Source organism: Astyanax mexicanus, chromosome 6 (genome assembly GCF_023375975.1).
Source record: "Astyanax mexicanus isolate ESR-SI-001 chromosome 6, AstMex3_surface, whole genome shotgun sequence".
NCBI classification, from domain to species: Eukaryota; Metazoa; Chordata; class Actinopteri; order Characiformes; family Acestrorhamphidae; genus Astyanax; species Astyanax mexicanus.
The window spans coordinates 1,812,908-1,839,487 of record NC_064413.1 but is presented as its reverse complement, the minus strand read 5'-3'; the positions used below and the strand labels follow the sequence as shown (position 1 = coordinate 1,839,487).

The 26,580-nt window shown below is 37.1% G+C and overlaps 1 protein-coding gene across 1 annotated transcript; it reads left to right on the top strand.

Moving 5' to 3' along the window:
- The first annotated feature begins 266 nt into the window (after window positions 1–266).
- otoa (otoancorin) lies at window positions 267–25,708 on the top strand. The gene is made up of 29 exons (XM_022674175.2): window positions 267–374; window positions 3,696–3,779; window positions 4,462–4,556; window positions 5,225–5,246; window positions 6,705–6,747; window positions 7,437–7,578; window positions 7,775–7,843; window positions 7,954–8,144; window positions 8,958–9,160; window positions 10,856–10,977; window positions 11,382–11,527; window positions 11,634–11,742; window positions 11,849–12,064; window positions 12,681–12,845; window positions 13,659–13,799; window positions 15,111–15,166; window positions 15,775–15,895; window positions 16,089–16,207; window positions 17,082–17,217; window positions 17,975–18,168; window positions 18,591–18,681; window positions 19,520–19,682; window positions 20,462–20,646; window positions 21,399–21,551; window positions 21,897–22,039; window positions 22,138–22,274; window positions 23,690–23,787; window positions 23,876–24,053; window positions 25,438–25,708. Exons 2-29 carry the CDS (start codon window positions 3,725–3,727, stop codon window positions 25,509–25,511), a joined length of 3,567 nt encoding a protein of 1,188 aa, XP_022529896.2. The 5' UTR covers window positions 267–374; window positions 3,696–3,724; the 3' UTR covers window positions 25,512–25,708.
- The last annotated feature ends 872 nt before the right edge of the window (window positions 25,709–26,580 follow it).

The following is a 26,580-nucleotide window of genomic DNA, read 5'->3' as shown; positions in this document are numbered from 1 at the left end:
CCTATGATTAATTAAGAGAATTAATACATGCCTTTTGCAGGATTATTTTAGATGCTTAAAGTCGTAGAATGAAAAAAGAATTAAATATATAATGCAGGCTGGGAATGATGTGGCTTTTCTGAAGTTGTTTGTTGATGGTAACGGAACATATTATCTATGGAACGTTCAGCTATGAAGAAAATACTGCGTGGCCACCTAATGAATTCCCTCATACACCTGAGCAGGTAAGAGACCTCCCACCTGATACTGGGCGGGGCCGAGCAGAGACTGCAGGGCTCACATTCATTCCTCTCAGTCTTTAGAGGAACACCAGCAGCATCACCAGCAGCCCTTAATATACCGTCTGCATCACGGAGGAGAAACTGACGCACACTGTGAGTAAATTACATCTGTATTATTATTTAACTAACGCTGAAAACACTGTGATATTATAGGCTGGCTGTCATTTACTTGAAAATAAAATCTGCGATAAAACAGAAAAATGCTTTATTTTATATGTACATGTATCCCTTTTTTTAAATTAATGTTTAACAACGCTCATATCTAGGAATTTATATCTCAAGTAATATATTAAATTATATATAAAATTTATATATATATATATGTGTGTGTGGAAACAATTAATTTTGTAATGTATCATAATTGGGACAATTTTTAAAAAAGGGTATCTGTTAAGAGTTAAAACCTATAAAAACATATAGTATTGTTCACTTTCTGTATTTGTAAAGGTTTGGAATACTGATATATACAGTACCAGTCAAAAGTTTGGACACACCTCTTTTCATTCAATGTGTTTTCTTTCTTTCTTTCTTTTTAGGATTTTTCACATTGTAAATTTAATATAGAAACTTATATAAAAGCTATAGAGAAACTGTTTACGGTTTACTACTTAATGTTATATGTGTCCCTTATATGTTTTCTTAAATATTTTAATAATGAACTGAAATGTAGAAAATGAATTAAATAAAGTAATAAATAAAGAAAAAACATTAAATGAGAAGATGTATCCAAACTTTTGACTTGTTCTGTACTCAAACAGCATAAAAAATCTATATATATCAAAAATATATATATATTATTTTTCATTCTAAAATAAATATTTGAATCTAGAAAACATTGTGATATGTCAATTAACAAATGAACATGTTTAACATAAAAACGCTGTTTTACAGCATTTTGTAGCTTTGGTTATGTTTTATTTTTGTTGCTATAGCAACAGCACTGAGGTCTACGTTTTTAGAGTTATATAAGTAAAAAACTTAAACATTTTAAAATATGTTCAATTAAATTATGCACAGTTTATGGCTGTTCATGAAGGCTCTGGATATTTTCCTTTTATCTGAATTTTATCTGAATTTGATATAGTTAAAATCATTAGATTTTTGATGGATTTTTACTACCATGTTGATATAAAATAAAGAGATTTCAGCAAAGTCAGTTCAAACCCAATATATTGATTAATAAATCTGAATAATTAATACATTAATGAAATAAATAGAATCCAGGGACTATAATAAAGAGCATGAGAAGCGCTCGTCTAATTTTAGCTCTTTACCTTTTGATCTGCTGGGTGTGGAGGTTCAGCATCAGGTTACAGGGCTCTGTTTTTCTGTGAATGAATCCCAGCGGGACTCTTCATTCACGTTGGCGTCCTGGAGCCGTCCTGGTTCCTCACAGGTGGCAGGCAGGATGCGAAGGTTGCATAGATACAGAAACCACAGCAGCAGTGGAACAAAATGTACACAAATTAGAAAAGGAGTCATCAGGAGCAGAGTGTGTTAAATAATACAGCGTTTTATTCTGGACAGAGGCTTAAATTACAATTTAAAATAGTTTTAAAATAGAATAATTCCAGTAAATGTGGATACATAATATTAGTGTCTAATCCTTCATCACTATCACAGTGATAGTGAATATCTAACTGCTATAGAAACCTATTAAAAGTGATTCCCAGGATGACATATGAGTCAATATCAATATAACATGCTTTTGTGTTACAGCATAGCTGTTTATATGTCATACAAACTTTCATATAAATGTGTGGCAACACATTTTACAAGATAGGATGTTCCCATGTATGTTTTGTACTGACTGGTTGATTTCAATAATTATTTTAAAATGTCAATTGACACAACTATTTCAAAATAAATGTACATTTAAACATATTTAAAAATAACTTTCAATTGGCATTTCAATAATTCTTTAATTATTTAGCTATTTTTAAAAATATTTCAAACTAGGCACCAAGTGGTCCAGCGGTCTAAAGCGGTGCCACTATCATCAGGAGATTGCTGGTTCAAATCCCAGTCATGCAGCTTGCCATCAGCTGCCAGAGCCCTGAGAGAGCACAATTGTCCTTGCTTTCTCTGGGTGGGTACAGTACAGTAGATGGCGCTTTTCTCTTTTCCCTCATCACTCCTAGGGTGATGTGGATCAGCACAAGGCTGCGTCTGTGAGCTGATGTATCAGAACTGAGTCGCTGTGCTTTCCTCCGAGCTTTAGCGCTGTGATGCTACTCGAAGGAGGCATGTGTTAGTCTTCACCCTCCTATCTATCTATCTATCTATCTATCTATCTATCTATCTATCTATCTATCTATCTATCTATCTATCTATCTATCTATCTATCTATCTATCTATCTATCTATCTATCTATCTATCTATTGTCGTTCAAAATCTGACGACTCTTAGGCCTCCCGTAAAGGGAAGCCTTGGGCTAGCTTAAAATAGACTCTTTAAAAATTATCTAGTCATGCATCACTACAAAACTTTAAATACAAAAGAAAGAAGAGAAAAACAGACGAGTGCCTTGAGTTAAAAAAAGGAGAAGACGGAGTTCTTCGAAGTTCTAAGATGTTCTTTTATTGTCTTGAGATCAGCCAGGTTCAGTCAGAAAGTTCCAGTCTTCTAATAACACAAAGGAACACACGTATTTTTATACAGTATTTGGGTGAACAGAAGGTGGGGGCTTTAGGCTCCACCTTTTACTGTTATATAACCATTTTCCAGTTGAACATAATCGTTCCCAAATATGATCACCTTTAGGGAGGTTTTTTCCAGTCAAGGCCATGGCGTTATGCCAACATTTCCTTAATTGGGTCTAATCGTAGCCAAATCAACATGGTATGGTTTTTTTTAAATACTGACCTTCACGAGCACATTCTTTCCCATGAGAGCTAAGGTCTAAGTGGACACCTGGTTTCCGTCCAACGAATTTAGAGATACGCTCCCCAACCGTCCTATAGGTTTTCTGGGAACCCGGCCAAAGTATGGCCTGTTTATCTTATGAAGCTGTCTCCCCCGAGACATGCCTGACGCAGGCCCAGGCAGAGACTGAGCGAACTTAATGAACCTGCTCATATAAGGCCAAGTGTTGCTTTAGTATATGAAGCTTCTAATATCGATCTCCAATCTCCTAATTTAGGCCCCACACTATCTATCTATCTATCTGTTGGTCTGTCTGTCTGTCTACCATCCCATTCTTCCAATACTTAAATACAAAAAATGTTGAATACATTATTACTTTTCCACTTGTCTGTGAAGCTTAAAGAACACATAGACTTCTACTCAAGTCACTTTTTTTGATAAATGAGCACCTAAAGTACTTTTACTGAAGTCTGGGTCTCTAGTACTTTATACATCTCAGCCAGAGCTGCTTAACCTCACATTGTTTTATATATTTGATTCTGTCTTCAGCCAGCAAGAGATTTCCAGTTTAATCCATCATGTCTCCAGCAGGAGGAGCGTTCACTGTCTTGCTCTTAGTTCAGTGGGCTACAGGTAAGCTGAATTAATTGAACAATCTTGATGTATATGGAATAGTAAAGGTTTATGTTTCAGTAAAATGAACATTGTTGCTTCATGCATCTTGGCATCATGTTCTCCTCCTCCACCAGTCTTACACACTGCTTTTGGATAACTTTATGCTGCTTTACTCCTGGTGCGAAAATTCAAGCAGTTCAGTTTGGTGGTTTGATGGTTTGTGATCATCCATCTTCCTCTTGATTATATTCCAGAGGTTTTCAATTTGCTAAAATCAAAGAAACTCATCATTTTTAAGTGGACGCCGCCCACAGGACACTATTGGTGGACTGTTCTCGGTACAGCAGTGACTCTGAGGTTGCCAAGATAGCAATGAATGTCTGACGCACCTGTGTTCACAGTTGCCAAGATAGCAATACACCAGAAATCTACCTGAACACACATCACTTCCAGAGAAATACGGCCATCAGCGTAGATACATGTATATTCATACGCTCCATCGCTGTTTAAATTATGCAGGCGGAGGGCATGAAAATAGACTGTTTGCAGGGGGTAAGATAGCAACAAGTATCACAATGCACCTTTCTTTGAATTGCAACGATGTATGAAAGGAACTATCTATACAAATAAACTTGACTTGCTTTCAGTTTTGTTCCTGCGCATTAAATACAGATTAACATTTTTTTCTCATTTTTTTCAGTAATGTCACAAGACATGAGTCCATCTCCAATGCCAGACTTCAACATGACCTTCCCTGCAATACCCCAAAACTTTGAGGATGTTGCCAAGAAACTGGTAACTTATTTCAACTTAGCTATTTTATTACTCTAATAATGTGAGTTTATAATATGTTATAAAAAAAATAGAATATCATTTAAGAACCATCTTTATTCCAGTAATTCAGTTTAAAATGTGAAACTCATATATTATACAGATTTATTAAACACAGAGTGATCTATTTTACGTTTTTTTTTATTGTTGATTATTATGAAGCTTACAGCCAATAAAAACCCAAAAATCCGTGTCTCAGAAAATAAGAATATTATATATTAAGACCAATTGGTACTTTTGGCAGTACTGTGGGCAGTGTGCCAAATCCTGCTGGAAAATGAAATCTGCATATCTATAAAAGTTGTCAGCAGAGGGAAGCATGAAGTGCTGTAAGATTTTGTTTTCATTTTCCAGCAGGACTTGGCACAGGACTGCCCACACTGCCAAAAGTACCATTTTTTTCTTATATAATAAGACGAATGCAATCATTGCAATAAACTTAAACAAGTGGAATAGTCAAAATAGTGTATATGCATGTTTATAATAATAATAATAATAATAATAATAATAATAACAACAATTTCAATAGTTTTCAGTAATAATAGTTTCCTCAAAATCACATACACTCTTAGTGTCATTTGAGAAAACAATTTTTTATCAATTCATCGATCTTCTCACTCTTTTCCTCACAGATGACCAAGTGTTCCAAACAAGGTAAGAACTGAATGCAGACATACCGTAAATCCTGTCTGTATGGGATTAGTTTCTCAGGGGGACGTCTGTGAAAAATATTCCACACTTTTACTTCTAGTGATAAAACTCCTGCATCCTAATTGCAATTGAAAAAACAGTGAGTTGAGGACAAGTGAGTTTTTTTTGTGTGTGTATTTTTTCAGTCACATGGCATCGCGTTCAGTAGCTCCTCCATTTCCACTCGCGGTTGTGTTTTTAACATGGATCTCCGTGGACTCTCTGTGCCCAAAGTGTAATTATGGTGCTCGGCAGGGGACGAATAGCTATTTTATTAAAGGCGAGGAGACGAAACCGTGATTTCGGACATGTGCTTCTGGACAGGAGTAAAATTACCGGAGGAGCACGGAGTTCAGAGAAAAACAGTTGATAATTCAGCCTGTAATTTTCTCAGAAGACATCTCAGAAAAACATGTAGATGATTGTTCTGGACGGGAATAAAATCACAGAGGACCCCTGAGAAACTAATCCTGTCTGGGATATAGGACTATTAAATTGCAGACTTGTCTTTGTTTATCTGTCTGACTGAATTAGCTCTTTAGAAAAGTCACGTAGGGTCATACCACAAAAGCATATCTGGTTTTGGTTTAGGGCCTTCTCATGCAAGCATATGCAAAACAGGGCAAATTTCCCTACAGCTTATCAGCAGTTTATGCTCAGATGAGAAAGTATTTATTATAGGCAAACGTGACCCACCGCTGCTTCCTCATAATTCAAACGTGCGTCTGTTCAGACTCTTCTAGATGACATTAAAACCATATTTATATTTCGTCGCTGTCCAATGAAAAACAAGTATCTCCAAAACAGCAACTTTACAGGAGAGGGAAAAAAACCTTCTAAACTTGTGATTAATTGAAGTCAATATAAAAAAGAGTTTATTTCAGGTCATTTTGAGGTATTTCTATTGGTCCATTCGTCAAGAAATATAAAAATAATTTTAAATAATGGGTACCACTTTAAAATAAGACTACTTTTATGAAGGGTTTATAAATGGTTTACAATTAGTTTATTAATGGTTACTAATTAGGTTGTAAATGCCTTACAAATAGTTAATAATCAGGTATAACACATAATTAGAAAGAACAATAATACAGATGGCTGTGGGTTCACTATTTGGCAAACAACAGGTCATTGTTAGATAGATAGCCCTTTCTACGTATGTGTTATAACTGATTATTAATGATTTTAAGGCATTTACAACCTAATTAGTAACCATTAATAAACTAATTGTAAACCATTTATAAACCCTCTTATTTTAAAGTGGTACCAAATTATGTAGTGAACTAAAAATCTACAAAAATAGAGATACTTGTTTTTCATTAGACAGTGATGATATATAACAAATATTCAAAGCTAAAACAATACCAGATCTAACTGCTGTATTTTGTGTAATAACAATATGATTTAATTGTATTGTTGCAGGTTACCCTCCACCCCACATGATGATGATGTCCTCTATGAACAGGTAAATATACACTAAACATCCACAAGGCAACATACTGCAGATGAAAAGAGCTACTGAACACCAAACAAACACAAAACCAAGACACAATGTATCAAGTCCTGCTGGAAAATGAAATCTGCATCTCCATAAACGTTGTTATCAGCAGAGGGAAGCTGTAAGATATGAAGTGCTGTAAGATTTTGAGGGAAAACAAAACTGCACTGACTTTAGACTTGATAATAAAACACAGTGGATCAACACCAGCAGATGACAGACATGACTCTCCAAACAAACCATCACTGATCATCAATAAATTTTACATTTCATTTAAAGGAAATGAAGGGATCAGAGTCTGGAGGAAGAGTGGAGAGACACACAGTCCAAACTGCTCGAGGTCTAGTGTGAAGTTTCCACCAATCAGTGATGATTTGTTTGGAGAGACATGTCTGACATCTGCTGGTGTTGATCCACTGTGTTTTATTATCAAGTCTAAAGTCAGTGCAGTTTTGTTCTCCCACAAAATCTTACAGCACTTCAAATCTTGGAGATGCTGATTTCATTTTCCAGCAGGACTTGGCAAACTGCCCACACTGCCAAAAGTACCAATTCTTAACAGCTACAGTACATTCTGAACTCATGCATCCCTACCATGGTGAAAACATACTGTTCAGTTATCTGGTATTCACTCTGGTGTTTCACATCTTTTCCAGCACAATGACAGGGCTGGAGGAGAGGATGGGAAATCCCTTCTTTCTTTTTCCTGCAGTTCTTTCCTCCCTTCTTCCACTGTCTGGAAATCAAACCCAACCACAACCCAACATGACGGACCATTTTCAAATGAACATGTCCATGGTAGTAATCTTCTCACTCATTTACACACTTATACACATACATATACTCACACACACATACCATACCAATCTTAATATAGATGAAGGAGATATACGTCTCGCACATTCTTACTGGATTTCTCAGCAAGGTTTTGTTATCTTATGTCAGAATTGAAAGATTTTAAAGGTAAAATGTTTTGTTCTCGCTCTGCTTTAAGACCATGACAGAGAAGATGTGGAACTGCACAAATCTGCCTCACATGATCAGCATCATGAGGAACGCTACGGTGAGTGCTCTTTTTCCCAACTGTCAGGTATACAAATATTACACAATATAGGTCCCTGTCATTCTCTCTCTCTCTCTCTCTCTTTCTCTCTCTTTCTCTCTCTCTCTCAGGAGAAGGATTACTGCTTCATGCGGGCGTTTCTGGCTCCGCTCTCCTGGGCCAGTGTTCTTCAGAACAGCTCTCAGTTCAGTTCAGAGCAGATGGGTTTACTGCTGTGGGCGGCCAAACCTCTGCTGGAGGCCACGCCCCCTTCTCCTCTCAGCCTCCCCCCCACCCTGCTTAGAGCTCACCTGGTGGAGATGTGAGTCACCAACCACAGCAACCACACAACCACACAACCATTCTCCTCACATCATCTCCTCAATCCTCAATTAACCTCCTTAATTTACCTCCTCACTTCTCACATCATCTCCTCACTTCTAACTTCTCCTCACTTCTCACTTTATCTCCTCACTTCTCACTTAATCCCCTCACTTCTCACTTAATCCCCTCACTTCTAACTTCTCCTCACTTCTCACTTTATCTCCTCACTTCTCACTTAATCCCCTTACTTCTCACATCATCTCCTCACTTCTAACTTCTCCTCACTTCTCACTTTATCTCCTCACTTCTCACTTAATCCCCTCACTTCTAACTTCTCCTCACTTCTCACTTTATCTCCTCACTTCTCACTTAATCCCCTCACTTCTAACTTCTCCTCACTTCTCACTTTATCTCCTCACTTCTCACTTAATCCCCTCACTTCTCACATCATCTCCTCACTTCACATCATCTATCTATCTATCTATCTATCTATCTATCTATCTATCTATCTATCTATCTATCTATCTATCTATCTATCTATCTATCTATCTATCAGTTCCTCACTCTACCTCTGCACTCCTTACTTCACCTCTTTACTTCTCCTCCTCACCTCACCTGTCAGCCTTTTTCTTTGTTTCTTTCTTTTCTCAATTTCTTTCTATTTTTTTTATTTCACTTCCTTTCTTTTTCTTCATGTCAGGTCTTTCTCCAAGATAAATATGCTTAGTGAAATAATTAGTTATCTTTGTAAATATAAATGTTATAAATGTTATTTAAAATATCCTAAATCTTGATTTCTCTCCATTTCCAGGATGAAGCTGTTCAGCGATGTGTTCAGCTCCCTGTCTGAGAAACAGAGGGATCAGATCAGGCAGTGGATGAAGGACAGAATAGCAGAAAATGATCCCCTCTGTCAGACAAATCAAACCCAGCCCAGGATCCTTTCTCCCGCTTCAGAGAATCCATCATCTCCTCCAAATAAACCTGGACCAGTAACGGACACCCCAAACCCCCGTAAGATCTCTTCCTACACCCACATTCACATGAAATAAAAGGTTATATACAGCTCTGTAAAAAAAACATTTAAATACACTTAAAAATGATGAGTTTCTTTGATTTTACAAAATTGAAAACCTCTGGAATATAATCAAGAGGAAGATGGATGATCAAAAACCATCAAACCACCAAACTGAACTGCTTGAATATTTACACCAGGAGTAAAGCAGCATAAAGTTATCCAAAAGCAGTGTGTAAGACTGGTGGAGGAGGAGAACATGATGCCAAGATGCATGAAATTAAAACTGTGATTAAAAACCAACCAGGGTTATTCCATCAAATATTGAACTCTATTCTGAACTCTTAAAACTTTATGAATATGAACTTGTTTTCTTTGCATTATTTGAGGTCTGAAAGCTCTGCATCTTTTTTTGTTATTTCAGCCATTTCTCATTTTCTGTAAATAAATGCTCTAAATGAGAATATTTTTATTTGGAATTTGGCAGAAATGTTGTCTGTAGTTTATAGAATAAAACAACAATGTTCATTTTACTCAAACATAAACCTATAAATAGCTAAATCAGATAAACTGATTCAGAAACTGAAGTGCTCTCAGACCTAAAATAATGCAAAGAAAACGTTCAATGTTCTTCTAGGAATTCACCAGAAGATCAATGTCATATCTATAATAAATGTGTCCATTTTCAAATAACCAATACAGTCATCACTTCTCTTGATTGATCCAGAATCTGAGCAGACCAGTGCAGTGGTGAGCGATGATAAAGCTCTGAGCAGGGCGCGGCGAGGCTTAGCGATTGGTCAGGGTTTAGGACACGAGACTTGGAAAGTAATCCAACCACCGACAGTAGAGACAAATCCAGCAAATGCAGTGAACTCTAGGAAACCAGTGAACAGTCCAGGAAACCAGATGAACCCCAATAAACCAACAGGATCTAACAAGGATACGTCACCACAGACTGTTAACGATAATGGAAGCACTAACCAAACAGAAATGGAGAAGAACAAGACAGAAGTGGCTGTAGGACATGAAAAAAACAATGAGACGATCATTCAGAGTCCCGGGAAGCAAGGCAGCATCGGAAAAGAGGTAGAAGTTGGGAGCAGGAGCGGTAAAAACGAAAGCACAGAACAGGAAATTAAAGAGATTGTGAACAAAAGAGGTAAAAAATCTGCGTAAATCTTGATTGAGCTACAGATCGCAAGCAGAGGAGGATGAATAGAAGACAGCTATTCATTGGACAGAGTGTGTCAGTGCTTGTGAAGTGAAGTGAAGTGAAGTGAAGTGTGTAGAGGGAGTAGATGCAGACATCTACGATTAAACTCCTCTGGTGTTTGTTGGTTTGTGTGATGTTTCTTGGCCTATATATATATATATACTGTGTGTATAAATACAGAATACAAATTTGGAAAAAAAATAAGAGACCACTTCAGTTTCTGGATCAGTTTCTCAGATTTTGCTATGTATAGGTTTATGTTTGAGTAACATGAACATTTCTCCCAAATTCCAAATAACCATTTCTATTGGCTTCTATTGTCCTTTTTTAAATGACTGTCTGTTGTAACCAATGCAGCAGATAGAAATAAGGGTAAAAATGTTGGTTCATTACTATAATGTGAACACCAAAAAATGCAGAAAAACTAGTGTATAAAAAGTCATATCAAAATAAATCCATATTATTCATTCCTCTCTAGCCAATGGGCCTTCTTCTGGATGCCCACGAATGCCATGGTTGAAGGCTGAGGCGCTGAGGATGATGGGACGCTTTGTGTCACGCATGTCTGAGTCAGATATAAAAGCAATCGTCACAGAGGAGGTACGTCTTTGTAAACTGATTATTGAAAATAACTCATAAATTGCACATAAAATCATGTGTCATGCAGCTGGCCATCAGCTGCCAGAGCCCTGAGAGAGCATCTATTTGTTTTGCTCTCTCTGGGCGGGTACATTAGATGGTGCTCTTTCCCCTCATCACTCCTAGGGTGATGTGGATCAGCACAAGGCTGCATCTGTGAGCTGATGTATCAGAACCGAGTCGCTGCGCTTTCCTCCAAACACGCTGCGTCTTTTTACCCTCCTGGTGTTGGTTGGCATCACTAGTGATGGTGGGTGCACCGAGTGGGTGCATTAGTGATTATTAATAAGCCTTATTAGGTCATTTGTTTGCCACATACTGTTACACTAATCCTAAAACCGTTCTCTCTCTTTCTTTTTTGCCAGCTGTGCAAGTTTTTCCACACTCCTGAGTTCCCGTATTCGTTCACTAAACCCGACGGGATGCAGCCGTCTATTGGCCGGATGCTGCTGCAGCGGCTGAAGAGAGAATGTTCCAGTAGTGACCAGGTCCTCCCACCCCAAATGGAGAGGTGTGTACCTGTAAAGCCCTGGTTTTAGTATTCATCCGCATATACGATGATGTTTTTTCATCATTTGCCCTCCGCACTTATCTTGTCTTCTTCGCTACACCTCCAGGCTTGGCTCTCTTATCTGTTTCTTTGATGACGCCTCATCCCTGAACAGCTCTCAGAGTAAGACTCTGCTGATGCAGCTGGGGGACTGTGATAACACCGATAATGATCAGGTTAAGACATTTTCTCTGCATTATTATAAAATAGTGAATTAAAATACGTTTTTAGATGGTTATTTGACCCTGCTATGCCACTGTTCTCTACCATCCTCTCTCTCAGATGAAGCGGGACTTAGCGAAGAAGGTGTTAGCAGACATTGATGCTCCTGTAACCCGGGAGTTCCTGAAGTCTCTGGGTTCCAGCGTGTCCGTCCTGCCTCCCTCCAAACTGACCAGCCTCACTGCTGATGATCTGAGAGACGGTCTTTCCAGCCTGAGTCAGGCCAAGTGGACGCTAGCTCAGGCCAAAGTCCTGGCCAAGAAACTGCTGGATAAGGTAATGATGAGATGCTCTTACTAGATGGCTCCATTGCATCCATTAAAGCTTGTGAAATGAATAAAATGACTATCACAGTCCAATTTCAACCCCAACCCCAGTATTTACTAGAGCAGGGGTCGGCAATCGATGAAACATCTGGCCTGTGAGGTTGTTTGAACTCTTTAAATTGTCTGAATTTTAAAAAAAAATCTATAAAATCCTCCCCTGTCTCTCTCTCTGTTTCGCTCGGCTTGACTTTAGTTTCTGCCTGTTTCCGCCGTTTTTCCACCCGCTCTTGGGCTCCCTATCCCCTTATAAGGTTTTTTTTCCCCGACCGTGTCCCAGTTCACTAGCCTTTCTTCTTGGGTTTACCTGCTTTGAGATCAACTGTTCTGCAATTGGGTTCAACAACCCTCTGGGCTGGAGAGCTACTAGTCATCTCATTACACTTCATTTTACAAAACAGACTTTTTATTTTGTGGCCCACCACATGATGGCATGGAAAATATCTGGTCCAGGGCCAAACTTAATTGCCGACCATGCCTACCCATCATTTATCTGTTACTCATCTGATATCATGGCTAACCTCTGTCTCTGTTCTTTAACAAACCCTTTCCTCCTCTCCTCTCTTCAGAACATCACTGGTGAGAGTCTCTTGTCTCTGGGCTCCATGGTGATTGGGGTGGACGTAGAGCAATTGAGGAAGTGTAAAGGTCTGGAAGGAATGCTGAAGAATGAAGGAATGAAGAACATGACTGAGAAGATGTCATTTTTGCAGAAAATGGCTCTGGTTGAGGGGGTGAGGATTTATACTCATATTTATACAGTACTGTTCAGAGGTTTTATACACTTCGGCTCATTGTTCAAGAGTATCGAATCACATTAAAACAGATGCAGGTAACCCATTGATGCCCACCTGGGTTGATAAAGGGAACATCTGGGTTAAACACTGTACATTTGGACTAGATAGGGTCCCAGTAGTCCACCTGAAAAACACCTAGCCTACATTCCACCCATGTCACCCTATATAAGCAAATATTATTATAATATGATTTTATGGTAACCTGTTTAATATTAATCGCTCTATAACTAAACAATAGGCAAATTGCACTGTACAAATTAATCAACTATTTAACTAGACATTGCATAAAATGACATTTTTTTCATTTATCTAATGTAGTATTACCTCTAGTACAATGTCACTACACAGCAATATAAATATTTATCTATTATTTACAAACAGCATAATCTACATAATCTATATACATTTTTATGCAGGATAAATTGGTGTAGTTTTAACAGTCAGACAGTAGTATAAAGTAAAAAAAAAAACTATTTTGATTCAGTATAAATGTATATGTATAGGTCTGAATGTGACAGTAAGTTGTGTGTGTGAATAATACTAGACTCCACATGAGATTTGGAGATGTTTTATCATCACTTTCTTTTAAAATTTTATTTGTATTTTTTCTAATATTAGTGTTTTACTGAATAAATAACGTACTTATCACCCAAATAAGGAGGCTTTTCTATTGTCCTCTTCATAGGGAAGTAAAACACATTGCACATTTGTGGCAGATCTCTATAAGTGAAATGTGTGTGTGATCCTCAGATGCGCTCCAGTTTGAATGCGTCTGATTTGGTGAAGAACGTGCCGGACTCTCTCCTCCCCGTCATCTCCCTCTTCATTCTGGAGAAAGCAGGAATTGTTTCAGTCGACCAGGTGGAGGGTCGCAGCTGGTCCCGCACACAGGTCGGTGAGAATTTTGAGAATGTGATAGTAAGTCGTATAGGGTGATTTTGATCCAGGATGAATCTGCAGAGTGTGAAGTTTAAGTAATTTTTTATATTTACTTATAATAGGATAAATCTGTGTTTTAACAGTCTGACAGCAATAAGCATGAATCAATTTTGATCCAGTATGAATCTGCAGTATATAGATTTGAATGTGATAGTAAGGTATGTGGAGTGATTTTGATCCAGTATGAATCTGTAGGACATAAGTTTGAATGTGATTGTAAGGTATATGGAGTGATTTTGATCCGGTATGAATCTGCAGTATAAAGGTTTAAATGGGATAATAACAAATGTGGAGTGATTTTGATCCAGTATGAATTCATAGTCTATAGATTTGAATGTGATAGCAAGGTATGTAGAGTACGTTTAATCCAGTATGAATGTATAGTCTATAGATTTGAATGTGATACTAGGTGTGTGAAATGATTTTAATCCGGTATGAATCTGTAGTGTATAGGTTTGGATGTGATAGTAAATTATGTGGAGTGATTTTGATCCAGTATGAATCTGCAGTATATAGATTTGAATGTGATAGTAAGTTGAGGTGTGTGGAGTAATTTTGATTTAGTATAAATCTGTAGTGTATAGGTTTAAATGGAATAGTAAATGATGTGGAGTGATTTTGATCCAGTATGAATTTATAGTATATAGATTTGAATCTGGTATGAATTTATAGTATATAGGTTTGAATGTGTCAGTAAGTTAAGGTGTGTGGAGTGAATTTGATCCAGTATGAATCTGTAGTATAAAGGTTTGAATGGGATAGTAAATTATGGGGGGTGAATTTGATCCAGTATGAATATGTAGTATAAAGGTTTAAATGGGATAATAACAAATGTGGAGTGATTTTGATCCAGTATGAATTTATAGTATATAGATTTGGATGTGATAGCAAGGTATGTAGAGTACTTTTAATCCAGTATGAATGTATAGTCTATAGATTTGAATGTGATACTAGGTGTGTGAAATGATTTTAATCCGGTATGAATCTGTAGTATATAGATTTGAATGTGACAGTAAGTTGAGGTGTGTGGAGTGATTTTGATCCGGTATGAATCTGTCGGAAATAAGTTTGAATGTGATAGTAAGGTGTATGGGGTGATTTTGATCCAGTATGAATCTGCAGTGTGTGAAGTTTCTGTGTCTGGATATTATTATTTTACATATTTGTTCTTCAACTTGAACCATTTAAACCAATCATATCTACGTCTGCTATTTAAAATCTATTTGAGCTTCAATATGGTTTAACATGTGTTTTTTTCTCCAGTCGGTTTACATTATGAAGAAGGTTTTGGGTGAAGGGATAAAACGTGAATATGTGCGGTGAGTCCCTAATTATTCAGGCAGAAAGAAAAAATGTAAAAAAAGTAATACATTCTTATTAAATTACTAATACACACTAATATATTTTTACAGTACTTTTTCTATATAGTTTTTCTTTAGATAATAAATATATTAATAATAATAATAACCCATATTGACTGTTTATAGAAATGTGTGTGTGATTTTATGAAAGATAAATGTAAATGCATAAGTAGCTTTTAGATGGCAATTTAAACAAAAGTAACTGTATAATAAAAACATATTTGTTTAAAAATGAGCAATATTCAAAAAAGTAATTAGGTTATAAATACAGAAAATATGCAAACATTCTTATTACAATTTACAGAATTTATTTAATAGATTTTCTTTATAAACTCACCTTAACTAAAAATCTAAATGTTTTTTTTTTGTTGAAAAAATACCAACTTTAAGAGAAAATTGGCAAGAAAATGTATAAAAGTAAAAAAATATATCCTATATATATATATATATATATATATATATATATATATATATCTGGTGCATTTGCTTTCAGAACAAAAAGTGTGCTGTTCAATTAACAAAGAAATTACATTGATTTATTAAATATTTTAACTGTTTATTAACAGGAAGCTGGGCCAGGCTGTTCAGGGCGTAACGTGCAGCATGGTGAACAACGTCAGTCAAAATGACACCATGGAAATAGTGCAAACCCTCACCAGCTCGTCTAACTGGTTATCTCGAACACAGGTAGGTACTAGAGATGTTCTCAGTACCTTAAATAATCTCAATATTTTATATTTTATATTTTAATCTCAAACATTTTCAGCATTTGAGTATTAAATGTATTGATAAACAGCATAAATACAAATTTAAACTTTTAAAATTAAAAAATGATATTATCAGTATATTGTCTGATCTGGGATTCTGGTGTGTCCTCTAGATGAGCTGCATCGCTCAGAAACTGTTTCAGACTCTGGAGAAGCAGAGGGCTGGATACTTCATCAACATCACTGACTCTGAGCTCCAGGCCATTCCAGCTCTGCTGCTGATCCAGCTGCCGTGAGTTAATATTCATATATTAATATTTAACCGTTAATATTTAACCCTGACACCAATCCTAATCCTGACCTCAACACAAATGTCCCTATCGTACACGATGCTCATTGCTATCTTACACACCTTCAACCTGTTTCTATTGCTAAATTGCAACTTGAACATGTGCTTGCAAATATACCTACCCGCACCTTTACAGCGTGACGAGCAGCTCAGTTTCCTCTGCTGAGAAGTGTTAAAAACCAGGTAGCTGCGCCGGTAAAATAGCAATCCGCCAAAGTCAGAGCTCACCTGACTCTGGAAATGATGAGCAAGAGACGCTCTGATTAGTTTATTTCACGTTACGCTCAAAAAACCTTCATTATTAAATAAGACAATTAGTAGAGTGCTTTAAGCAGAACAAGGTGTACTTTTCCTGTTGTTACGATAGCAAAGACACACTGACACATTGGCCCTAAATCAAGCTGCATGGTTGAGACTAAACTAGAGACTAAAATCTATGTACATGTTTGCAAAATTAATTTACATGGTACAGAAAAGTGCCAATATGATCACAGGTTTAAATCCCAGTCTTGCAGCTTGCCATCAGCTTCCAGAGCTCTGAGAGAGCACAGCTGTCCATGCTCTCTCTCTGGGTGGGGACAGTACAGTAGATAGCGCTCTTTCCCCTCATCACTCCTAGGGTGATGTGGATCAGCACAAGGCTGCGCCTGTAAGCTGATGTATCAGAACCGGAACAAAACTGTTATAGTGTCCAAATTCAGCCAAGAATCACAAAAAGTTGCTCAATTGTATTTAAAATGCGGTAAACTGGACAAGACCGGCTTGGTGTCTGAAACTCATTAAATACCACACCACTAAAACTCATTTTATTCCACAGAATAAAGTCGATTCAGGGTCTCCCAGCCTCAGTTTGTCCTCGATTCCTGGAGAAGATGAGTCAGACCAACCTGTCCTCCCTGCCCAACAGTTCACCATCACGCCGTGAGCTGAGAGACAGAGCGCTCCGCTGCCTGGTGAATAAACACAAATCACACACCATCAGAATGAAGGAAAAAGTGATGTTAAATGATCTGGAGTGTAGTATGATTGTTGGTGTCAGAAGCAGCTGGTCATCATTTTAGTGTGGGATTTTAGGTTTCATGGCTAAATTGGAGCAGCCTGGAGTTCAATCTTCATTAATTGCACATTGCACCAGTAAGAGCAGAGTGTGAAGGTTCACTTAGCAGGGTAAGAGCACAGTTCTGCTCTAAATATTGCAATGCACACAACATTATGGGAGACATTCCAGAGTTCAAAAGAGGACAAATTGTTGGTGCACGTCTTGCTGGAGCATCTGTGACCAAGACAGCAAGTCTTTGTGATGCATCAAGAGCCACGGTATCCAGGGTAATGTCAGCGAGATACCACCAAGAAGCACCGACCACATCCAACAGGATTAACTGTGGACGCTGTAAGATGAAGCTGTCTGAAAGGGATGTTCGGGTGCTAACCCGGATTGTATCCAATAAAAAACATAAAACCACGGCTGATCAAATCACGCAGAATTCAATGTGCACCTCAACTCTCCTGTTTCCACCAGAACTGTCCGTCACCACAATCAATTATTGTCCTCTAAAACCAGGTGTTTCAATTTCATTCTCCAACACCTGTACAAAGAAAAACACTTAGCGAGTGGAAGTTATTTATTTTTGGTTAGATGAGTCCACTGTAACTGTAGTTCCTGCTGTTTTTTACTCACACTGACGTATCTCCGGTTCTCTGTGTCCTCAGGGGAAGAACGCTTCTGCTCTGTCCACGTCTGAAGTTCTGTCTCTGGGTCCTCTGGTGTGTGAGTTGGATCCTGCGTGGATGTCGTCTCTGAGTTCAGCAGTTCTAAACTCCACTCTGCAGGCTCTGTCCTCCTGTTTCCACATCCCCCGCGCCAACAGAGCCCCTCTGTTCAAACTCATTACCGGTGTTTATGGGTAATGTAGTCCTCGGCCTTGCTTATTCTGTAGTCATGTGTCTTGAAGAGCCTTTTTTACAATGTTAAAATGACTTAAAATTTTGCACACTGTTTTTTTTTACCATTTCCGGTTATTGACTAAACCTAAAGAGCTTAAATTGCAAAAATAAAGATGAAAAAAAGGGGTTGTTCTAAAACTTTTGATCGGTAGCGTATGTTTCCCACGATAATGATGATATCATGATACTGTGATTCTATAATTTTGATATCACAAGACAATACATGTCATCTGTGTTACTGGAGAGGATAAAATACTCCTAAATAATCAAAAAACAGGAATAATGGATTTATTGGTGTCAGTTTTAGACAATTTAACAATCAACAACCTGCAGTTGACTTAATAGAGCTAATTCATTTTTTACGTTTCTTCTTTAAAAACAGGGATCAGTCAGTTTGGTCAGAAGATGTTATAAAATTATTGGGACCCCTGGTCTTACTGAATGAGACTGCTGTTGAGATAATGCCATCCAAGGTGAGTAAGACACTTTATTTATTTATCTAAGTTACTTTATTTCAGTAATTCAGTTGAAAATGTGAAACTCATATATTATATAGATGTATTAAACACACAGAGTGATCTATTTTAAGTGTTTATTTCTTTTATTGTTGATGATTATGAAGCTTACAGCCAATGAAAACCCATAAATCAGTGTCTCAGAAAATTAGATTATTATATAATAAGGCCAATTGGTTCTTTTGAGGAAGTGTGGGCAGTGTGCCAAGTCCTGCTGGAAAATGAAATCTGCATCTCCATACATTTTTTTAGTAAAGGGAAGCATGATGTGTTGGTCCACTGTGTTATATCAAGTCCAGAATATCTTACAGCACTTCATGCTTCCCTCTGCTACTGACGACTTTTATGGAGATGTAGATTTTATTTTCCAGCAGGACTTGGCACACTGCCCACATTGTCAAAAGTACCAATTGGTCTTATATAAAAATCTAGGAAAATAAATGCTTAAAATAGATCACTCTGTGTGTAATACAGCTATATAATATATGAGTTTCACATTTTTCACAAGTTTTTAATGATATTCTATTATTTTTTTGAGATGCACTTGTATTATAAATACACTATATGTCCAAATGTTTGTGGACACTTCTTCTATAACACATCACATATATTCAGTTACTTTAAGTTGTACCCATTGCTCATCATACAAAGGTGCAAAAGCACATATAGCTCATCTAATCCCTGTTCAGAAGTATTGCCAATACAATAAGCACCATGGATGAAAACTTATAATGTTTATTATAAACACTTGAATGGGTAAACCCATAATTTACATCACTTCCTCTCTGCTCTACAGTCCTGGATGAAGTCGCTTCTGTCGGATCTGCTGGACGGGATTCAGAGTCAGCCTGCAGCTTCAGCTCCAGAGGAGTTCCGCCTGTGGCCTAATCTTTTAGCCCTGCGGCAAAAACTGTTCCAGCTGAAAACCAGCCCCACCCAGCAGCGCCGCAGGAGAGCAGGTGAGGCTCTAGAACCACAGCGAGAACCCTGCTGTGAGACAGATGAAGCATCTTCATTATTTATATATTAAATTTAAGTTTTATCCAATTATGAAGGTAAAAAAGAAAGACACGCCATGCAGAAACAGCCCAGCTGTTAGCACATCCAGCATCCAGCCAATCAGATTGCTGCTTGTGTGGAGAGAGGATGACATACTGGTCAGCATGCTAGTGGGGAAGCCCCCCCTTATCTACTGTGGAGATGTGCGCAAGCGCAGTTGCCATAAAAATTAAGAGACCAGTTTCTGAATCAGTTTCTCTGATTTTGCTATTTATAGGTTTATGTTTGAGTAAAATGAACATTCTTGTTTTATTCTATAAACTACAGACAACATTTCTCCCAAATTCCAAATAAAAATATTCTCATTTAGAGCATTTATTTACAGAAAATGAGAAATGGCTGAAATTACAAAAAAAGATGCAGCACTTTCAGACCTCAAATAATGCAAAGAAAACAAGTTCATATTCATAGAGTTCAGAAATCAATATTTAGTGGAATAACCCTGGTTTTTAATCACAGTTTTCATGCATCTTGGCATCATGTTCTCCTCCACCAGTCTTACACACTGCTTTTGGATAACCTTATGCTACTCCTACAGACCATAGCCTTATCAATCTCTGTAAGTTGGATATGGATTTAAAACATGGGGAAGTTTTGTAGTCAACATAAATGTATTATTTATATATAGTTATTTTAACAAAGGATCTTCTTATGTCCCATTTTGTCTTTCTGTCTCTAGTTGCTCTCGTACTGCAGCCTTATACATCACTTATAGAGGATCTGAAAGATGCAAACGTGTACTGGAGTCCGACTCAGCTCTCCAACATGACCGCCCTGACTTTCAGAGAGACCGTACAAGTGCTGGGAGAGATACGCAACTACACTACAGACCAACTAGCAGCGCTCAGGATGAAGGTTCATGAGGTACATTTACCAGACATCCCACCTCTCCCATAAGTCCTGGGATTCTTCTGCATATTGATATCAATAGCAGCTCCCTGCTGTTTGTAAATCATATAGAACATCACAAAAATTGGGATATTGGGAAAATTGTATATCAGCTGCAAAAGGTTAAGACCTGGCGTCCACATGTGTGGACATCACATTTTTTTTCTAGACCACAACACTAAATATTGCTCTACAAAGGCCTGGTGTCCTCATATGAGGCCATTATACATTAACTAGTGGTGGTAGAAGAGTTTAAAAGGTACAGTTTTCAACAGATTTTGTTCAGAAATTTAAATCAACAGTAAATACAGTAAATGTTTATGTTTTTTACTTTGTTATATCTTCATGTTGAAGCAGCACATCAAATGAGCCATATTGCTCAAGGGGGCAAAACTGTTGTTTCTACCTTTGTTTTGCACTCAGGTATAAAGAAAATGCTGTTGTTTTCGGACACAAAATAAATGTTTTGCACATTCATTACTAATTGCGACTTCATTGCGTTCTATTAAAATATAAAACCAAAGTCCTCATATGTGGACATGATTTTTCTCAGAAACTATATCATGTAAAAATTTGATTCTTTGTTTTTACACTAATCAGGTGCCAATTAGCCTAAATAGCAAAGAGAAATAAAAAAAAGCATGCCATGTATGAGTTCGGGTCTTTGGAGGTAAAGGTGTTTCCACAACTATATTTTTTATATGTTATGTTCTTGTGTTGTGCTGTAGGTTTACGCTAATGTATCAAACCTGGATCAGCCTCAGATTGTGGAACTGGGCTGTATATCTCAAGGTTTCACCACCAAAGAACAGCAAAGTCTGAATATCACCTCCCTGGATACCCTGAAACAACTGTCTGCCTGCCAGTGGAACCAAACACAGGTAACACACACCGGCTGATTTTATCACGCTGTAGGTTTTATGGTACACAACCACCACAAACTTTTTTTTACGCATGTCGTCTTGGATCTCTCAGCTTGACGAATGGGCGTGTCCGTGACATTTTTGAATTAAAATGAAGAAACAAAATTAAACAATCTTAAGTTTAATATTTTACGGTTTAAGTAAACCTCACTGTGAAGCTCGTATGTGTGTGGCTTAATGCACAGTGGCAAAGCCAGATTATAAAGACTATGACTGTTTATAAAGGCAATAAAACCATAAAACAAGATTGAGCTACTACTAATGTGGATGTTGGTTCTGTTCATGGTTCTGTGGTTCCTGCAGATTGCTACTATCTGGCAGAGTTTTGCGGAGAGAACCAAAACAAAGATGGCCGACCTCAGAGCAGTGGAGATGGTGGGTCTGGGGAACTTTATCTGTGGACTGCAGTCTGACCAGATCGATCAACTCAATACTACAGAATTCAAGTAAATACACACACATATACACATACAGCAATACTTTATACTGACCATGAATATATAAATATATTAATATTTTGATGTTCTGCTCTGTGGTGAATCAGGGAGGCGGTGGAGGATGTAGGGAAGGCGGCGTGTTCTTTAACTGTTCTGGAGTCTCTGAAGAAGAAAGCTGTAGCTGCACTTGGTCTTCCCAAAAGCTGGGGTGAACCTGAAGTTTGCGTGATGGGCAACATAATCGGTACGTCTCTGAGTAATGTTCCTATGAGATTCTGGTACATTTTAAATTTCCTCACTTAATTCCTACAGATTTAGAAACACCCCATTAATACTGGGTATAGCAGTACTGACTACCATCTACAGTACCAGTCAAAAGTTTGAAAGTTTTTATTTTTCTTCCTACATTGTGTATGAATACTAAATTCATACAGACTATAAAAGAAGACTTAAGGAATCATGTTGTAAACTTTATTATTTTTTTATCTGGGAGCTGTTAACTTCCAGTTTCTGATGCTGGTAACTCTGATTAACTTCCTGTACAATCCTGTACAACATAGGAAACTCTTGCTCTTCCTTTCCTGAGGGCGTTCCTGATGAGAGCCAGTTTTATCCCAATGTATCTGATGGTCTTTGCAACTGCATTTGAGGATACTTTTAAAGTTCTTCAAAGATTCGAACATTACTCAAATATTCACTATTCACTGTATACCTGTAACTCTACCTCTTCACTACTTTACTTTAACTGATGCTCTCAAACACTTTATTAAGAGACAAGAAATTCAAGTAATTAACTCTTGATGAGTTCAGCACAGCTGTTAACTGAAAGCCTGAATTCCAGGTGACTCTACCTCATAAAACTGACTGAGAAAATCCAGCAGAACAAGAGGAGCTACTTTAAAGAATGTAAAATATATTATTTTTTTGTTTACTAAATAATTAATCCATATGTTTTTTCTTCACAGTTGTGAAGACAGATTACTTTATTATTAATCTACAATGTGGAAAATTTTAACGTAATGAAAAAACACTGATTTTAAGGTGTGTCCAAACTTTTGTTTGTGGTGATCTTCAGCAGAAACCCAGATTCATCAGTTCATTCATCAGTTGTTTGTCTGTTTGCACAGCCAGACACAGACAATGAGATATTCCTGGTATTATACATGTGATACTGTGAATAAAGAAATGTAAAATTCCTGCTTAACTTGAGAAACAGGTTGTTGCATCCTTTGTTTCATTGTTTAATGTTGTCTCAATCCAACTTTAAAATTTGCCATAACATCTCACAACTTATACAGGGTTTGTGGCTATTCCCAAGCTCTGATATAACACTTTATGACCAATTAAATACTGCTATATGAAAATACGTCTGGAATACTGATCTAGCAGCGAGCCCTGAGAAGTTGATGCTGCTTCTGGACATGGTTATAGACAGTAAAAATTAATATAGACAGTAAAATAAGTGCCATTTGTGAATGTAAATGACCTAAATTTTGCCAAAGTAATCCTTTTTCTCGTGTGATCCCCATCTGTATATGTTCTTATGTATATCTATACATTTAATGAGGTCAAGCGGACAAAATATGAAATATTTATTTGGTTAATACTGTCTGCAATCAATAATAAAGTTTTCACCCCCAGTTCTCTCTCTGTCCACAGCTGGTTTGAACAGCACTGAGTTGGCCAGTATGAACTCCTCCGTCCTTCCCTTCATCCGCCAGCAGACCATCCCTCTCATTTCTCCAGACCGTCTGGCTGTGAGTCCCTTTCTCTCCTTCTCTCTCTTTTTCACCTCTTTAATGTTTCAGTAAATTCAGTCTCTTATTATCTCTCTCCTGTAATCAGGCTCTGTCCATCACCCAGCTGAAAGCTCTGGGTCCTGATAACGCTGCCATGATAACAGCGTCTCAGAGGTCAGCGCTGCGAGTGGATCAGCGGGCCGCAGTGGACGAGGCTTTAGGAGTGGCTACACCCCGCACTGAAACCAGCACCAGCGCCCCGATAGCCGTGCCCCAAAAAGCAGGCATGTGATCTCTCCCTGAAGTACTACAGACCATTAACTCAAACACAGCTGCAAATTTATCTGGAGCCCACAAATTAATGAGGGTCCCCTGCCTCCCCCACCTGTCAAACTGAAAAAAAAAAAAAACAACAGAAAACAGAACACATACCGAAAAATAAACCCATAAATACTTCCTCAATTACTCCAATACTCTCTGAAAATTCCTTACTATTCCATTTTACTGTTCTGTTCCACCTTAAATTCTGCTTAAATATATATTAAACAAACACACTAGTTATTCACACAATCACACTTTAAATTATGCTGCTATTTTTGTAATATTTTGGATTCATACTTTACTGTTAAATTCTACTGATATAATCACACAATTACACTAGCTCCACCTTAAATTTTACAGCTACATTCGTACAGTTCACTAGATCCACCTTAAAAACTGTTGCCATATTCACACAATCACAGTAATCCCACTTTAAATTCTACCACTATGTTCACACAATCACACTAATTCCACCTTAAATTCTACCGCTATAATCACACAATCACACTAATTCCACCTTAAATTCTACCGCTATAATCACACAATCACACTAATTCCACCTTAAACTATGCTGCAATTTTTGTCATATTTTGGGTTCATACTGTACTGTTAAATTGTACCGCTATGATTGAACAATTACACTGTCTCCACCTTAAATTATGCTGCTATTTTCACACAATCACATAAGTTCCCCCTTAAAATCTGCCTCTATGTTTACACAGTCACACTAGTTCAACCTGAAATACTGCCACTAAATTCACACAATTATACTAGTTCCACCTTAAATTCTATTGCTATGTTCACATATTTACATATTTACAAGTTCCACCTTAAAATCCGTTGATATGTGTACACAATTACACTAGGTCCACCTTAAAATATGCTGCTATTTTTGTAATATTTTGGATAATTTCTACTGCTATAATCACACAATTACACTAGCTCCACCTTAAATTTTACCACTACATTCGTACAGTTACAGTAGTTCCACCTTAAAATCTGTTGCTATAATCACACAATTACAGTAATCCCACTTTAAAATATGCTGCTATTTTTGTAATATATATATATATATGTGTGTGTGTGTGTGTGTGTGTGTGTGTGTGTTTATGGGGTTTTTACACCACTGTTAAATGAAAAATCTTTTTTCATTCTTCAGTGTTTATGACCACATATGTGTGGTGGCCTTTGTGTATTTAATAATTTAGTGGAAATATTAATGTAATGGAAACTGACACGAAAAGCACAGAATCTCTGGGGCATTTCTGTCATAGTCATCTCTCTGTCTTTCTCTCTCCCTCTCTCTCTCTCTCTGTCTCTCTCTCTGTCTCTCTCTCTGTTCTCCAGGGGCCGCAGAGCGCAGTGTGTTTGGGATCGCAGTGCTTCCTGCTGTACTGGTGATGCTGGGATTCATCCTCTGAGGGAACCATACTGAACATCTCACCGGGAATATTTACATCTGAATTACTCACAGCTATACAGCTCAATGCTAATGCTAAAGTTCTGTGCTAATATTCTTAACTTAGCTTAGCTTAGCTAAAATTTCAAAAAAGGGCCTGATGCAGTTCAGTTTCAACAAATAACAATACATCAAGCATTTCTCCCTTTTGAGAGAAATCAGTTATTTTAAATGTTTGCAAATAAAAAAAATCATGCTTTATTAACAGATTTCAGGGTAATTTGAATAAAATAACCTTAACAACAATAGTAGTAAAACAGTTATAAAGAAAATAACAGATTTCTTCCAAACAGGAGAATATATAGCTCTGGAAAAATGTATTTATAGGTTTATGTTTGAGTAAAATGAACATTGTTGTTTTATTCTATAAACTACAGACAACATTTCTCCCAAATTCCAAATAAAATATTCTCATTTAGAGCATTTATTTACAGAAAATGAGAAATGGCTGAAATAACAAATAAAGATGCAGAGCTTTCAGACCTGAAAAAATGCAAACAAAACAAGTTTTTAAGAAAAGTTCAGTAATCAATATTTGGTGGAATAACCCTGTTTTTTAATCACAGTTTTTGTTCATGCATCTTGGCATCATGTTCTCCTCCACCAGTCTTACATACTGCTTTTGGATAACTTTATGCTGCTTTACTCCTGGTGCAAAAATTCAAGCAGTTCAGTTTGGTGGTTTGATGGCTTGTGATCATCCATCTTCCTCTTAATTATATTCCAGAGATTTTAATTTGCTATTTGCTAAAATATTTTTTTCCAGAGCTGTATGTTAAATATATGATAATTTGTTAATTAATAATAATAACATAAATAAATAAAGAAAATTAACTATAGTAAATGAGTAAATATATTTCTTATATTTTAAGAGCCATAGAGAAAACCTAAATGATTAATATTATGCATTATATGTTTTGTATGAGGTACAGTTAGAACATCAGCAAATACTAGTTACAATTACAAGGCAAACAAAACAACTACTTCTACTATATGACACTAATAACAACATATCATCGCTATCCAAATAT

Coding starts and splice junctions, on each gene's coding strand:
- otoa (XM_022674175.2), top strand. CDS start 3,725: ATGTCTCCAGCAGGAGGAGCGTTCACTGTCTTGCTCTTAGTTCAGTGG. Junction 11,528..11,633: donor CTCCCACCCCAAATGGAGAG/GTGTGTACCTGT, acceptor CTACACCTCCAG/GCTTGGCTCTCTTATCTGTT. Junction 15,167..15,774: donor ATAAAACGTGAATATGTGCG/GTGAGTCCCTAA, acceptor GTTTATTAACAG/GAAGCTGGGCCAGGCTGTTC.